Below are 13,776 nucleotides of genomic sequence, written 5' to 3' on the forward strand. Positions count from 1 at the left end.
ACTGATAATTACGAACACCCCGTGATTATAACGAACACGCAACAAACATAAAACATCAAATCGCAGCTTTAACAACCTTTCTATCGCACAGGCGCCCGCACTATAGTCAGAAATATGCAAGATTTCGTAGCTTGAGTGACAGACGTGAGTAAAATATATTACGCCCGGATTTTCAATAAAATTAACCGATCACCGTCCGGATTTACTTCTACAATCCTGTAAAAAAGTTCAAGAGTTTTTGGCTTTTTATTTAAAATCAGATATGGAAACATTAGGGATTAGGCTATCGTGTAATTCGACACCTGCTGTAATTGCATAAGGTCAAATTCGCCGACGTTGCGATTCGTTACTTGCGAGAGAGCAAATTCACAACGAACGAAAAATAATTAAAGAGAAAGCTACGCTGACTGTTCTCGTTATCTCCTCTTAGTAGCTTCACTTTTATTCATTTTCAGTATTTTTCGCTCTCGCGTGCAACATTATAGCAATAGCATATGAGGCTCGGCGCTCGGCCCAGATTTCAGCCGAGCGCCGAGCGTCAAAAAGGAGACGCTCGGGCACGAGCTTTTGAGTTCGGGCTCGGCTCGGCACATCCCTAATAGACACAGCAGTAGGTGTTTGAAAAGTAAACGTCACACTTCGCACGACTTGTACAGAAGAAAACATACAATAAATTGGGATTGTTGCATTTTGTACATTCTGTGGAAAAAATACAAAAAAATTAAATAAGTTGAATGTTTGTGCAACAGTATTCTTACAACCCTGGTAGGAAATAATTTTCCTTTATCTTTATGCAAGTCCCAATATTTAGTACTAGGGCTATACCTATATACGTTGAATCCACAGCTCATTTATTAATAATAACTTGCTCAACTGCACCAGTGTAATATATATATATATACTGTAATATACTTGGTATAAAATTGGTATACTCTCGGCGACAACTGATGTTCATTAACGCTGTTTGGGAAACCCTGGTTCACATGCAAATGCCTCGGTTCATTTACAACAAAAAAATCTTGCAATAAGAATTGGTTGGGACACTTTACCTTTTTCATTACCAGTCAGATGATATAATGAAAATTTCAGTGAAATATGTATTACATAAAATAATTTCACTTATGTTCAGAGCCAAACAAGCACTTCTAGCCTCCACGGCAGCCAACCCAAACAAAGCAGAAATCCCGAGTAACCAGAGACCCGAGACAGCCAAGGTATCATTAGCACCTACACAACTACAACAATTCAGTCTATTTTATTATTACTTTTACTAAAACTTATGGTATTGGTTTTTCTTCCCAACAAGTGTAGGGTTCCTATTATTTTTAGAATCATTTAACCTAACTACAGCAAAAACATTAACAAAAGGAGAGCTTTTCTTCAAAACTCAGAATGTCAGTTACCGCTCCAGAAAGCCCTATTTAAATCACAAAACATATAACTTCTTATCCTAATTGAAACTGGGGTCCCCTTGACTTTTAAAGTTTAAACTCCATTAATTAATCAAATTCATCTTATTACAGACATGGAAAAATAACGACATGACTCGTAGAAACACATATGTTTGCACTGATAGAAAAGGAGATAAAGCAGCTCGTACATTACCACCAGAAACAAGGTAATAACACTCAGTGTCCCATCATGCAGTCTTATATTTAATGCGGTGGGTTAAGATAACGAACCAAATATCTCATTTCAACAAACTTCATAACCCGAGTTAAGACAACACACTTGCTTACAAGATACATACAGATACAGCTAATGGTTCTATTCGGCCTGGGGGAGTATTTTATACAAAAGTGCCATCTGGGCGGTACAAAACAAAAGAAAAACAAAAAAATATACAAAAGTGCGGTCAGTTAAAAAATTCTGCTAAAAATCCCAAGTTCATCTGTTAACATTTCTTTGTCTGTAATAACAGTAGTTCAGGTTGATGAATTATATATTTTTTTACCCCTTGGTGCCATTTCCTGTTGCAGTCCGCAAGAAGAGACATCAGTTAGGCCACGTCACCACAAAACACAGTCTTCCACTGCAGTTCCCCCAATTCCCACTGTGGTTAACAGTGAGGAACCTGAACATAGGCCCACGTACGTTAACTGCACTGCGTGTTGAGCACCTTTAGTGTCTTGGGCTTATTTATGCATACCTGCAGCTTTTATTTTAGTGCAATAAAACAGATCTTATTGAGTTTAAAATAGCTCTTCCGTTTCACAGGACCTGCAGCACTTAACATAATTTGTAAACAAAAAGCAATATCCTTGTGGGTTGCATATGATTAATTGCTGTTGTCTTAGAGTAAATTGCCCTAATTACATGTTTAGTGTGTTGTGCACAAAGGCATCTTGCAATTAAAGCACACCAAGTCTTGGAAGCCAATTTTTTTTAATTTATTGCATTTCCAACTACCAAGTGGATTGTTTTTAATCAATAGATTTGAACAACTCTATAGATTGAAACATGCATGTCACTTAATTTGAATTTTTTAATAAAAAAATAATTTACCTTTAATTTGGTGCGAAATTCAGCTTCGCTACTTTAGTTTGAAAAATGAATTATGTTAGTAAAGTAAAAATTAAAAGTTCTAAATTCGAAATAAGGTATTCTGCCTTATTCTAGAATGCCTAATTATTTTGTAATGTGCATCTCTGCAAAATTTGCAAATTTAGGACTATTAAAGCAAGCTTGTTGTCATGCTGTTTTGTATGTTTTTTTTTTAAATTAGGCCCAAATGTATGAGTTTTGTATGTTTTGTCAAGAGATACATGTCTTGTAAACTTTAAGAACCCTTTTTTTATTGACCATTACCAATTTAGCTAGTTCAATTAAACAATACTCTCCACAGCAGTGCATCACCTGGGAAGCAATCCTCACCTGTGATCCGAACGACTAGCATCGCTCCAGGAGCCCGTTCGTCAATCCACGCTCGTCATAGCCAGACATCGGCGACACCGTTCCCACGGAATGCACGAGAGCGCCGGACCTACCACGGACCCCAGACACAAGAGCGCACCCGGCGCACTGCGACCTACAACGGCCCGCCACCACCCACCTCTCCCTCTGTGAGTGAGTGCATGCCAGGTGCCATGGCTTCAGGCCGCGACTCCAACACCACATCCAGAGGTGGGCCATCTGGGTCACGGGAAGGTGCCAGTGGATTTTTGAGCAAGCTGTCATCCAAATTCAACAGAAGGTTGGTAGATTAACTAGCAAAGATAATTCTTTAAACTTTCCACCGTGTATGCTTAGATGGCTTACTGTTGCTATGCTTTTAGACCTAGTTGGCCAAGCTAGTGTGTGCGTAAACATGTCGTCTGTTGTTGTGTGTTCATGTTATGTATGTTTGCCTGTGTTCAGCTGTTGTGTGCAATAATGTGCTGCTTTACAGGAGGTCATTGAGGTTTTCACGGCGGTATGATCGCGAACGGTCAGTAATTTGACTAGCATGTCTTGATTGCATGACTGAGATGATAATAATATTAAACGCAGAGATAACATTGGTTATTGAGCCAGTAACAAATACCTCAGATTCTCTTTTCACTTACAAGGCCAGGTTTCCATATTCAACTTATTTTTCTTCAATGTCATTTTTTATTGCCAGCAAAGCTTTTTAATCAAAAACTGATTTGAAACCTGGTCACCGTGAATGCTCTCAACTATCATAACAAACTTTCTTTTCTTCCCTTTGTTTTCCAATGACCTATTGAAACTTAGTGTAGCAATATCTCTTGCTTTCACACATATCTTAAGATTTAAAAACATAGGCTTATGAAAGCTAAAAGTTCTAATATATTATGTTTAGTTACATAAAAGAAAAAAAAAGGTTTGCACTTAGTTTAATGAACACGCATGATAAAATATCACAAAGTATTTACATGAATATGATTTCACAAAGATAGAAATAGGAAAAGTAGAGGTTTTTTATGTATTTCTCCCATAAAAGCAGTTTTTATTGCTTGTCACTATATGGTATTGTTGTGTAACAATCATGTCTGTCTATTACATAACAATGATATCTGGTTTGCCTGTGTCACAGGGGGTTTTTTTTTTTTAAAAAAAAAAACTTATTCATTTTTTTCAAACCAAAATTAAGATTATGTTTTACTTTTCTGCTGCATTCTTTGTATATTTTGTTTATTATACTGAGTTGTTCTGAAATTGTAACAATCCCCAAAAAATCATGGTCTTTTATTAGACATTACACACTTATGTGATATTACATGCAATTATTTATCTATTTTAGCCTTTACTTAAGTTTTTATCTTTATACTTCCCAAAAAAAACATAGTTTAACTGTGAACTATACGCAGCAAATAATAGCCTACAGTTTAGCTATTAACCTGCAGGCTTTAAGATTAAGTTTGTATAAGTTTAGCGCACTAAATTACATTTTGCGCTTATTTTTTAGCTTACTAAGTTGGGGGGCATTGTCTTGCATGTAACTACAGCATGGGTGTATGACTGGCCATAACCAGTGTTCCCCCATTGTCTGCTATTGCTGCCATGCATAATATATTTCATAAGAACAAACTAGACAATATTTCATACATTATGCAAAAAGACATGTCGGTGTTAAAATAAGTTGTTGTTCAATATTTAAATCAGTACGGTTTAATAAAGTGACATTTTCATAAAAAAATACCTAAAATTTACTTCTTCTATGCTGACCCAAAATAAAACAGAAATTGTAAAAAAATCAGTAAAAATATACCAACAAGCTTCTGGTATTAAGAATACCAACATAGGTATTGCAGTAACACATAAAAATTTAGTAAGTTCCTAAACAACTTTCACTTTATTTTCTCCTAACATATTGTGCGTCCACAGCACCAGCAGAGGCGTCCCCGAAGCCGAGAAAGATTCAAAACCTCGATCTCTTCGTTTTACTTGGTCAATGAAAACAACATCAGCCATGGAACCGAAAGAAATGATGAAGGAAATTAGAAAGGTAAAAAATATTTTTTCACTTTTGAACTTATAAATCTAATTTTCAATTCATTGTGTACGATATGAACGTTGAGTATGTGATGTGGTATAACAGATAGGGAGGTACCAGAAGTTTAAAAAATGTTCATTTTCTGCAGGATGTTATAGTAAAAATTCACAGATCTAAACATTTTTTTTCTAAAAATTGGAGGTCACTTATTTAATGATTTTCATGTAAATTTTACTCTTCAATCTTCATGTACCAAAAGAAATATTTTAGTTCTTGTGCATTCACTAATGATGTTTACTTTTAAACCAACATTGGCATTTTAATCTCTAAGTTAAATCTTTTTTCCTGCCAGGTTCTGGATGCAAACAGTTGCGATTATGAACAGAGAGAAAAATATCTTTTATTCTGTGTAAATGGACATGGTCACGCTGATAACCTCGTACAATGGGAAATGGAAGTTTGCAAGTTGCCTCGTCTTTCACTTAATGGTGTCCGCTTCAAGGTGATTATTTTTCCACTTTTGTGCATTATATGTATAGTAGCGTGGGGGAAAATGGGACAACCTTTTAATTTAATTTTCTCGTTTCCTCCCAGTTAATAGTAAACAAAGAACATTTAAGGAAATATAAAACCGTATCCTCACAAATACAATAGACCGTTGTTAATTGTTCAAAACACGATCAGGATATTTGGAAGTTATGTGCCAAAGGTGTCCCGTCTCACACCACAATATTATATCTAATTTTTCCAACTTAGCAAGTCCCCAGTTCTGTGGTAGACCTTTCCATAAAATTTTCCCCATTTATAAAATATAGAGTAACAGCAGATTCTCTTATAAAGGGTATTTATGGGTGATTTCTTCTTGTGTATAACTGCAATTTTGGAAAAACCTATTATGCTACCAGGCCATATGCTTCATAAAAATTGTAACCTAAACCTAAACATATTTTTGTTTTGCAGAGAATATCGGGCACAAGCATAGCTTTCAAAAACATTGCCTCAAAAATTGCAAATGAGTTGAAACTTTGAACCAAATTCTCTACCAAGCGTCTAACTCAGCAATCTGCTGCAACTAGTAAAAGAATTAAAACTCACGTATACCGGTTTCGCTTCTAGTAGCGAAAGTCGACTGTAGAAACCATTTTAATGGCACTCGCTTCAGTACTGTTTGTCCATTTTGTTCAGTTTTTTAAACATGCCTTTTTGATGGACCAGCAACTTTTTCATTTCGTATTATCAAGTGACTTTTGTTGCAATGAGGTTGAGTCGACTATCCCTGACCAGCACACTTAAGCTGCAAGAGATGTTTCCTTGATTGTGTTCGATTCCTCTCTAGCTATGTAGTGCAAGCAAATCTATTATTCTTAATATTTTTTTCCTAATGCGAATGGCAGCGGTGTAACGCTGCGTATTTAGAATCCGCTTAGACAAATTTTGCCCCACCTTTGTACACTCTGGTATATGACGAGAGGCGTCATATCAAAAAGCGATCATTGCTGTCCTGAACCCTATTCTCTTGCTGCATAATGATTTTGCCAACGTTTGTAGTATTCGCCTCTCTCCTTTTCCCTGTGAGAGAATCGCCGCTCTCTATTTCCCCCATATTGGAATCCACAGCCTGGTGTCATTCGGCGATCGAAGCTTGAACATCTAACGTCACACGTTAATGATGACGTCATTGTAACCAAGCTTTTTAGGGTTGTACAAACTCGGTGCAAGTGTGGTACATGTTGTTCAGTAATAAATGTTATCACACTTCAAAAAATGGTGTTGCTTTGAAGGTCTATTTATCCTTTCAGAACATAAAAGTTGCAGCATCCCAATGTACAGCAACATAGTGTAGCTGGAGTTGTTCAGTAATAAATGTTATCACACTTCAAAAAATGGTGTTGCTTTGAAGGTCTATTTATCCTTTCAGAACATAAAAGTTGCAGCATCCCAATGTACAGCAACATAGTGTAGCTGGAAGAAAACAAAGAACTTGTCGATGGGAGAAGGCAAGAATATGTGTGACTGATTAAAAACTTAACGATACTTTTGCCCCTTAATAAAAAGCTGCTGCATTTGACATAACTGGATAGCCTTTTATTAGCCAAAACAAGAATGAATTGTTAATTCTGTACACTTACCCATTATTGGGGATACAAAAACTATCTAATATTAATTGACATTAAAAACGGGCGAGTAAAAGTAGCTTGCCAGTTCTGGGAACAAAAAAAAACAATAAAACAACAAAGAGGGGATTTCTGATCAAATAAACAAAATCACAACAGCACAGTTGCATTTGATCAGTAAATTGAGAAAATAAACCTGGTGAGAAATATCTTTTTGACAATAACATGATTATAGGAGGGAATTACCAACAATTGTAGGCATTCGGTGTGATACAAAAACATTTTTTCATTGACTGATCAGCAAAGTAAAGGAAAACATGCAAAGTACATGATGGGTTGAAATAGAAACGATGATGCATGCATTTCATTTGTGATTTTATCAACAGCAGCAATTGATGATTTAAACCAAGTAAGAAAAAGTCCATGCGAGCAGAGGTCGCAAAAACGAACAGTGGTTCAAGCTTGGGGTCTGGGGTGCACCGTCCGAAACAGTCACAGCTGGTTTTGCATTTGATTTGACTGCGACCTCAGATGAGCCATTGGCGTTTATGGTGCATTGAAACTTGTAGTAAACAAAACGATAAGTGCAGGAAAGGTAACGACGATAAAAATGGGTAAGGTACCACAGTCGTCGGCCTTGAAGACTGCCGAAGCCATTTCTGGTTACCTAATGCTGCAGTTTGCATTTTTCGGCAACGAGCATGTGTGCAACTGCAGAAGGCAGTGAAGAAATTGTCACGGTCTGTTGACGTCTGTAATCTCATCGCGAAGATTTGGGCGGGAGGAAAACTTCAAAGATCAGTTGATGGCACACTTGACGTGGACTGCACGCTGGGTGACGTGGCTGGTTTGCTCTTGATTGAACCGGAGTAAGCAGAGTTGACGAAGGAAAATCCACGGAACTCTGATTGATTTATCGCTGCAAGAGATTGCGAAGGTATCGGAGTGAATCGTGGCGACATTCGTGTAAAATCGGAATCAAAGTTGGTCGTGTCGTAGATGTTTTTCTGTCAAACAGTAAATGTTTACTGATAAAATTTTGTTAAAATTAAAAAATTGTTAAAATTGCCAACTAAACAGCAGTTAAATATATTTAAAATAAACAAACAGTAAGGAAGAAGTAAACAGAGTTTGAGTTTGGTATAATAGTCTATGAAGCAAAGTCCCTTTATGGTCCCAGCACACTTAGAGACTTTTTGTAAAAGTTTTGGCACACAAGTTCAAAATTCTTAGAACAATTTAAGAAATCCAGGTCTACCTATCTATGGAAGCACTAACATTATGTAGCATATACCATACTCTATATGGGCAAGGACATACAGTTCGGCATGTCAGAACACCAAGGAAATGATTTTTAGCCTTTTTTAGAGCAACCCAAATATTAAGCAAGTAATCCAAAATTAATTTACAATTTATTGTAATTATTGTAATATGTAATAAAAAAAAATTACACACAACCAAAGACTTTGTAAAACACTGTTATAGTAGCAGCAGCTGACACAACAAATCAAATAGTGAACCACTTCAGGTTACTTTTATCCAGTGGTTGAGAAATATTGACTTATAAAATCAGATTGGGTTCAAAATCCTTATTAATCCATTAGCACATAATATCTAAATATCATGATCGTGTTTTAAACAATTAACAACGACCTATAGGAGCTGTGACCTGTGAGGATATGGTTTTATAATTTTTTGAATTTCCTATGTTTACTACCAAATGGGTCCAGAAAATAGATTGAAAAGGTGTTTCATCTACCCCCACCCAAATATATAATAACCAATCTAATACTAAACTTACCACTGAAGGTTTAAATGGAGGTTCAACTTTTTTCTCTTCGAGTGATTTCCAATCAACAGATTCAAAGAACGGATGATGAAGTATCGCTCCCTCTCCTCCACTCCCGCATCCTAACCTACGAGCCGGTTTCTTCGTCATGAACTAAAGTACATTTTATCGTTAAAATCAGTTTAAAATTTTTTTTTCAATACGAACATTCCTAGTTTAAATGAATGGAACTTGTTTATTCATTTTCAATTTAAATAAATGTAACTTATTTAACCGTTTCTAATTTAAATAAATGTAACTCATTTATCCACTTTTAATTTAAATGAATGTAACTTATTTATCCTGATTAGGGATGCACATTACAGAATTTCGAATTCATGAGATTCGAATCCTTATGTATTCGAATTTAATTACGGGATTCGGTATTCTGTTTAATGACGTCATTACAAGTCATCTCATAAATTATAACAACAATTTTTGAAACTTAATAATTTAAAAAAAAAAAATTTTGTAAAAAAAAATGTTTGTCTCGCCACGTCTTTTTATAGTCTGCTATACGTTTCATGACGCAAAAACTACCCAATAGTACAATTTTTGATCATTTTACAGCTCATGATCCAACAAGGCTGCAATTAAAGAGTCAATAAACTGACTTATATGTGTAAAATTATTTTTTCTTATAAATATAAAAAGATTCGAAATTCTAGATTCGAAATACAGTATTCTAGGATATCCTAGAATACCTAATTATTCTGCAATGTGCATCCCTAATCCTGATGTAGCAGGATAACTACAGTTGTTTTGCCACATTGGTTCTGTTTCATATCCAGACCCTTAAAAATGACCATGTCTGTTACTTGCTGGATGATTGAATAAAATTATATAAAATATTATAATTTAACAGGGGTATGTTTCAAAACTCCTACTAGTACTAAAAACTTTATACTTTTTCCTATATTATCTACTAAGAAAGACACTTTTACTAATTGCCTAAAAATGCTGCTAAATCAAGATTTCATAGATTAAACTTGAAATCCAAAATAATTTATGTTTCAACATCAATCAGAAGAAAAAAAATTCTAAATGTAATAAAAATTAGACAACGCTTTTCTTAAAACTAGTTTACAAGTGTACAAATAAGTTAGTTTTATAGTCAATACCATTTCCAGTATATTAACTGCATTTTTGGTGAGCCACACTGGGTATAAGACCTCATCGTTCATGATGGATTCAAACAGATCGTCCTCATTGTCAGCTTCAAAAGGTGGTTGGCCAGCCAGCATCTCGTACATGAGCACACCAAGTGCCCACCAGTCAACTGACACTCCATAGTCAAGTTCTTGCAAAATCTGTGGATGGAAGTTTTATGTAAGAATTTATTTTTCGGAAATTTTGGTTCCTGAAATTTAATGTGTCATTTTGCCAGAATTCAAGTTAATGCAAATTCTTGGGTATTGTGGATTCATGTATAAACAAGAATTTAATTTTCTGGGATTTGGACTTGAAATTCACTTTGTCATTTTGCCAGAGTTTTTGACAGGGTAATTGAAGTATGTTGATTGCCAATGACATTGGTATATAGAATATGTAGGCAAGGTTGGTTGGTGGAATTTTCCACTCACCGGTTTGCAGGGATTTATGAGGCACAGATTTTTCAAGTGAGTTTTAAGGCTTGTGAAAGCTGATGAACCATGAAAAAAAGGTAGTGTGACCCGTATTAAGAAGCTTTGTATATGTTTTAATACTTTTGTTTTTTATAGTTACAGCATCCCAAAATATGTTCGAGCTAAAAGAAGAACATACATTATACATATATATATATAGTAGGGCGGGGCAAGATGGGACACTGTATAAACCATATCTTCAGGACTCCCATAGAACATTGTTAAAGATCAGGATATTTGAATATTATCCCCCACCCTACTATATTACGCAGTTGTACAACTGACTTATTTGAAAAGTATGTTAGCATTTTTTGTTCTGAACTCTGATAAAAAATATGATTTATTTCCCTTGTATGAACCACAACAGTTCTATTTATTGTAAGTGTCTTATGTAACAGTGAGTTAAGTACACGCAAGTTGTAAGTGATCAACAGTTTAATGACTTAATACATTACTAGAGCCAATAAAACATTTAAAACAGGCCCAGTGGGTATAATAGCTTTGGACTCACTACACTCATCTTTTATTTGGTTAATTTCCCATTAAGTTTATAAATTTTTAAATATACGTTGGTGGTATATTGCTATACACTGTGTTGGTGGTTATACTTTTACCGATATAGTGAAGTGTCTAAAAACTGATGGATTTAAGACATGTTTGAACTGATATACCATCAAAATTATACATATTATTTTGTAAAAACGCCATTGAATATATAACAAAAAAACTATTTAAGTTTGAACGGTTTGCACACATTCTCATAAAAATAAATCTAAGAGGCAAAAATGAATACACCTAAATTTTATTTTTTCAAAAAGTATCTATGCTATAATAACTAAAACTTAATAACTAAAAAATTATGACAAGAAAATCGAACCACTAAACTGATGTCATGATTCATGGCTATAACTATAGACTTAACTGTAAAGTTCTGCTTTTTATAAAGATTATAATTTTAAACTTACTATAAATAAATGTTAGTTTTAAAAACCATTAATTTTTTTATAGATTACTTTATTACTGTTTTACCCAGTATATAAAATGAAAAAACCTCAATTTAAAATGATTTTCAGCCCGTTATATTCAACACCATTACAGATACAAATAGGTAAACATTGGATATTTGTAATTTAAACAGACGATGGATAATGTCAATACATTTGAGTGTAACCACAACCTCACTAATAATTAAGCACCCTATGTATTATTAACTTTATTAAACTAACAAAAAGGGTTAATGAGGTCATTTTTGTAAATGGTGTGTAGACCTTTTTGAATTGAATGTTTTTCCTTTTTCCATGTGAAGTTCAACTCAACTGATAAAAGATATGCATGTATGCTGCCTGTTCGTTTAGTTTCATTTATATTTTCATTTTTTATTCTCGTTTTTTTTCCAAATTATTTACCACCAAATTCATTAACATAATTTACCACAAACTCACTATAACACCCTCACTCATTAATCACCTTAACATTTCCCCTTTACACCATTTGCTTTGCTACCATGGCCATGAAAACCTGTGGTTTCATATTCTGCATTGAATTTGTACTTTCTGTCAAACCCACCACAAAATGACAAAAACAAACCACCAACCTCCGGCGCAATGTAATCTGGCGTGCCACAGAATGTCGTGGCGAGATTACCATCTTTGACACCTTCCCTACACATTCCAAAGTCGGCAAGTTTACAGTGGCCTTCTTGGTCGAGAAGTATGTTATCAAGTTTGATGTCCCTGCGCGAAGAACATCTTTGTGGAAACTGCTGTATTGTGTTTATTATAATGTGATTTTATTATGCTTTAGGTCTTGTATTGAGACTTAAAGCTGCTACATTCAATTTTGAGTACCCACTATGACAATACTATATAATATATGAAATAAAGAGTTAGGCATAAAGCAAAGTTGGGTTTAATAACCACAAGTATAAACCTAGGAAGTAATTTTAAATTTAAATAGTAACATATAGTAGGGGGAAGACGGGACACCTTTAGCACGTATAATATTCCAATATCCTGATCGTATTTTAAACAAATAATAACGGGCTATGGGAGTCGTTAGGGTGCGGTTTTATTATTCTTTGAGTGTTCTTTGTTTACTACCAAATGGGATGAGATAATAGAGTGAAAAGATGTCCCATCTCCCCCCACCCTACTATACAAAAAAGAGAAAATCTAGTGCTACAAAACTGTACAACATTTTTGTCTGTTACATTTTCAAAGCACCAGATCCTTACTGTATTTCTTTACAGAAGAATCGTTCAACTCTATGAGGACCAGATCGCGGAATTTATTACATAAAAATTTATTACAATAAAAAGTGAACTTAATATATTATTAATAAAAAAACATGAAAGCCTACAGTTATGAGCGCAGTGTTGCCCAATATATAAATTTCCACATGCAATAACAGCTATTGTATGACCCTTAAAACATATAAGGCATCATTACACATTGCTAACCTGTATACGATTCCATGTTTGTGCAGAAACATGAGAGCCAAGATAACTTCAGCTGCGTAAAATCGTGATCTCTCCTCTGAAAACTTCCGTGACTTTTGGATTTGAAACATCAAGTCACCTCCGTTAACATACTCCATGATAAAGAACAAACGTTCCTACAAATATTAAAAAAAAATTGGAAAATAATTTGAAAAAGTCTCCTAGGATTATTTAAAAAAAGTTTATTCGTTTTTCAAATATTTCGAAAAATTCGCTCTTAGAACTATTTTAAGCTTTTAAAAAATAATTTAAATTTGTTTTATTTTTGTTAGATTGTGGGGTGCAGGTCGTGGCAGGGCACGCTTTTACTGCAAAAAAGTCAAAAAATTAAGATATTAAGCATACAATAGTTTACGGTAAAAGTGATTTTTAAAATGGACCCAAGATTTTCCTAAACTGAATGGTGTAGACTGTAGTGTAAGCATTCAAGCTTGTTATCTATTTATGCTGCAACAGAAATGTCAAATTGCTATCGACATTCTGATGCAAAATGTAATTTCAAACTGACAGTTCAAATTATTGGAAAAAGCTAAGCGCAAATACCAGGAAATGAAAAGAGATTACGTTTGTTAAAATGCAATAAAATTCTTTCTCCTGTAATGTGTGGATGTTTATTTCAATTAAAATCAATAAACCGATATACTAAAACTGTTTTTACACTGAAGTGGTTCTAGCTGTTACGCTATGCGATGTACCGTATATAGAATATTTAAATTTCATGCTTTACTTTTACTTTAAAATAACATCTTTTTATTTAAATACATCCCAAATTTTTT

The 13,776-nt window shown here is 34.4% G+C and overlaps 2 protein-coding genes across 8 annotated transcripts in view; one reads left to right on the forward strand and one right to left on the reverse strand.

Annotated features, from left to right (window-relative positions):
* Window positions 1-6,701, forward strand: part of LOC100184744 (MAP/microtubule affinity-regulating kinase 3) — a 19,656-nt gene extending 12,955 nt beyond the window's left edge. Inside the window, exons 15-22 of one of the 7 annotated variants that reach the window (XM_018813810.2) lie at window positions 1,130-1,214; window positions 1,524-1,618; window positions 1,980-2,090; window positions 2,846-3,193; window positions 3,389-3,427; window positions 4,828-4,948; window positions 5,289-5,438; window positions 5,897-6,701. In XM_018813810.2, coding sequence (XP_018669355.1) covers window positions 1,130-1,214; window positions 1,524-1,618; window positions 1,980-2,090; window positions 2,846-3,193; window positions 3,389-3,427; window positions 4,828-4,948; window positions 5,289-5,438; window positions 5,897-5,965 — 1,018 coding nt within the window. In that variant the 3' untranslated portion in view covers window positions 5,966-6,701. The remainder of the gene's footprint in view (window positions 1-1,129; window positions 1,215-1,523; window positions 1,619-1,979; window positions 2,091-2,845; window positions 3,194-3,388; window positions 3,428-4,827; window positions 4,949-5,288; window positions 5,439-5,896) is intronic. The other 6 variants (XM_009861656.3, XM_018813811.2, XM_018813812.2 and 3 more) reach the window with 6 other exon arrangements.
* Window positions 6,702-6,999: 298 nt separating this feature from the next.
* LOC100180034 (protein kinase C-like 1B) overlaps window positions 7,000-13,776 on the reverse strand; it is a 16,393-nt gene continuing 9,616 nt past the window's right edge. The window contains exons 11-15 of the mRNA XM_026836463.1: window positions 12,962-13,116; window positions 12,098-12,236; window positions 10,000-10,188; window positions 8,852-8,992; window positions 7,000-8,057 (exon numbers count right to left, since the gene is read on the reverse strand). Of these exons, the coding sequence (XP_026692264.1) occupies window positions 7,842-8,057; window positions 8,852-8,992; window positions 10,000-10,188; window positions 12,098-12,236; window positions 12,962-13,116 (840 nt within the window). The 3' untranslated portion in view covers window positions 7,000-7,841. The remainder of the gene's footprint in view (window positions 8,058-8,851; window positions 8,993-9,999; window positions 10,189-12,097; window positions 12,237-12,961; window positions 13,117-13,776) is intronic.

The sequence above is a fragment of the Ciona intestinalis genome, chromosome 10 (assembly GCF_000224145.3).
Source record: "Ciona intestinalis chromosome 10, KH, whole genome shotgun sequence".
NCBI classification, from domain to species: domain Eukaryota; kingdom Metazoa; phylum Chordata; class Ascidiacea; order Phlebobranchia; family Cionidae; genus Ciona; species Ciona intestinalis.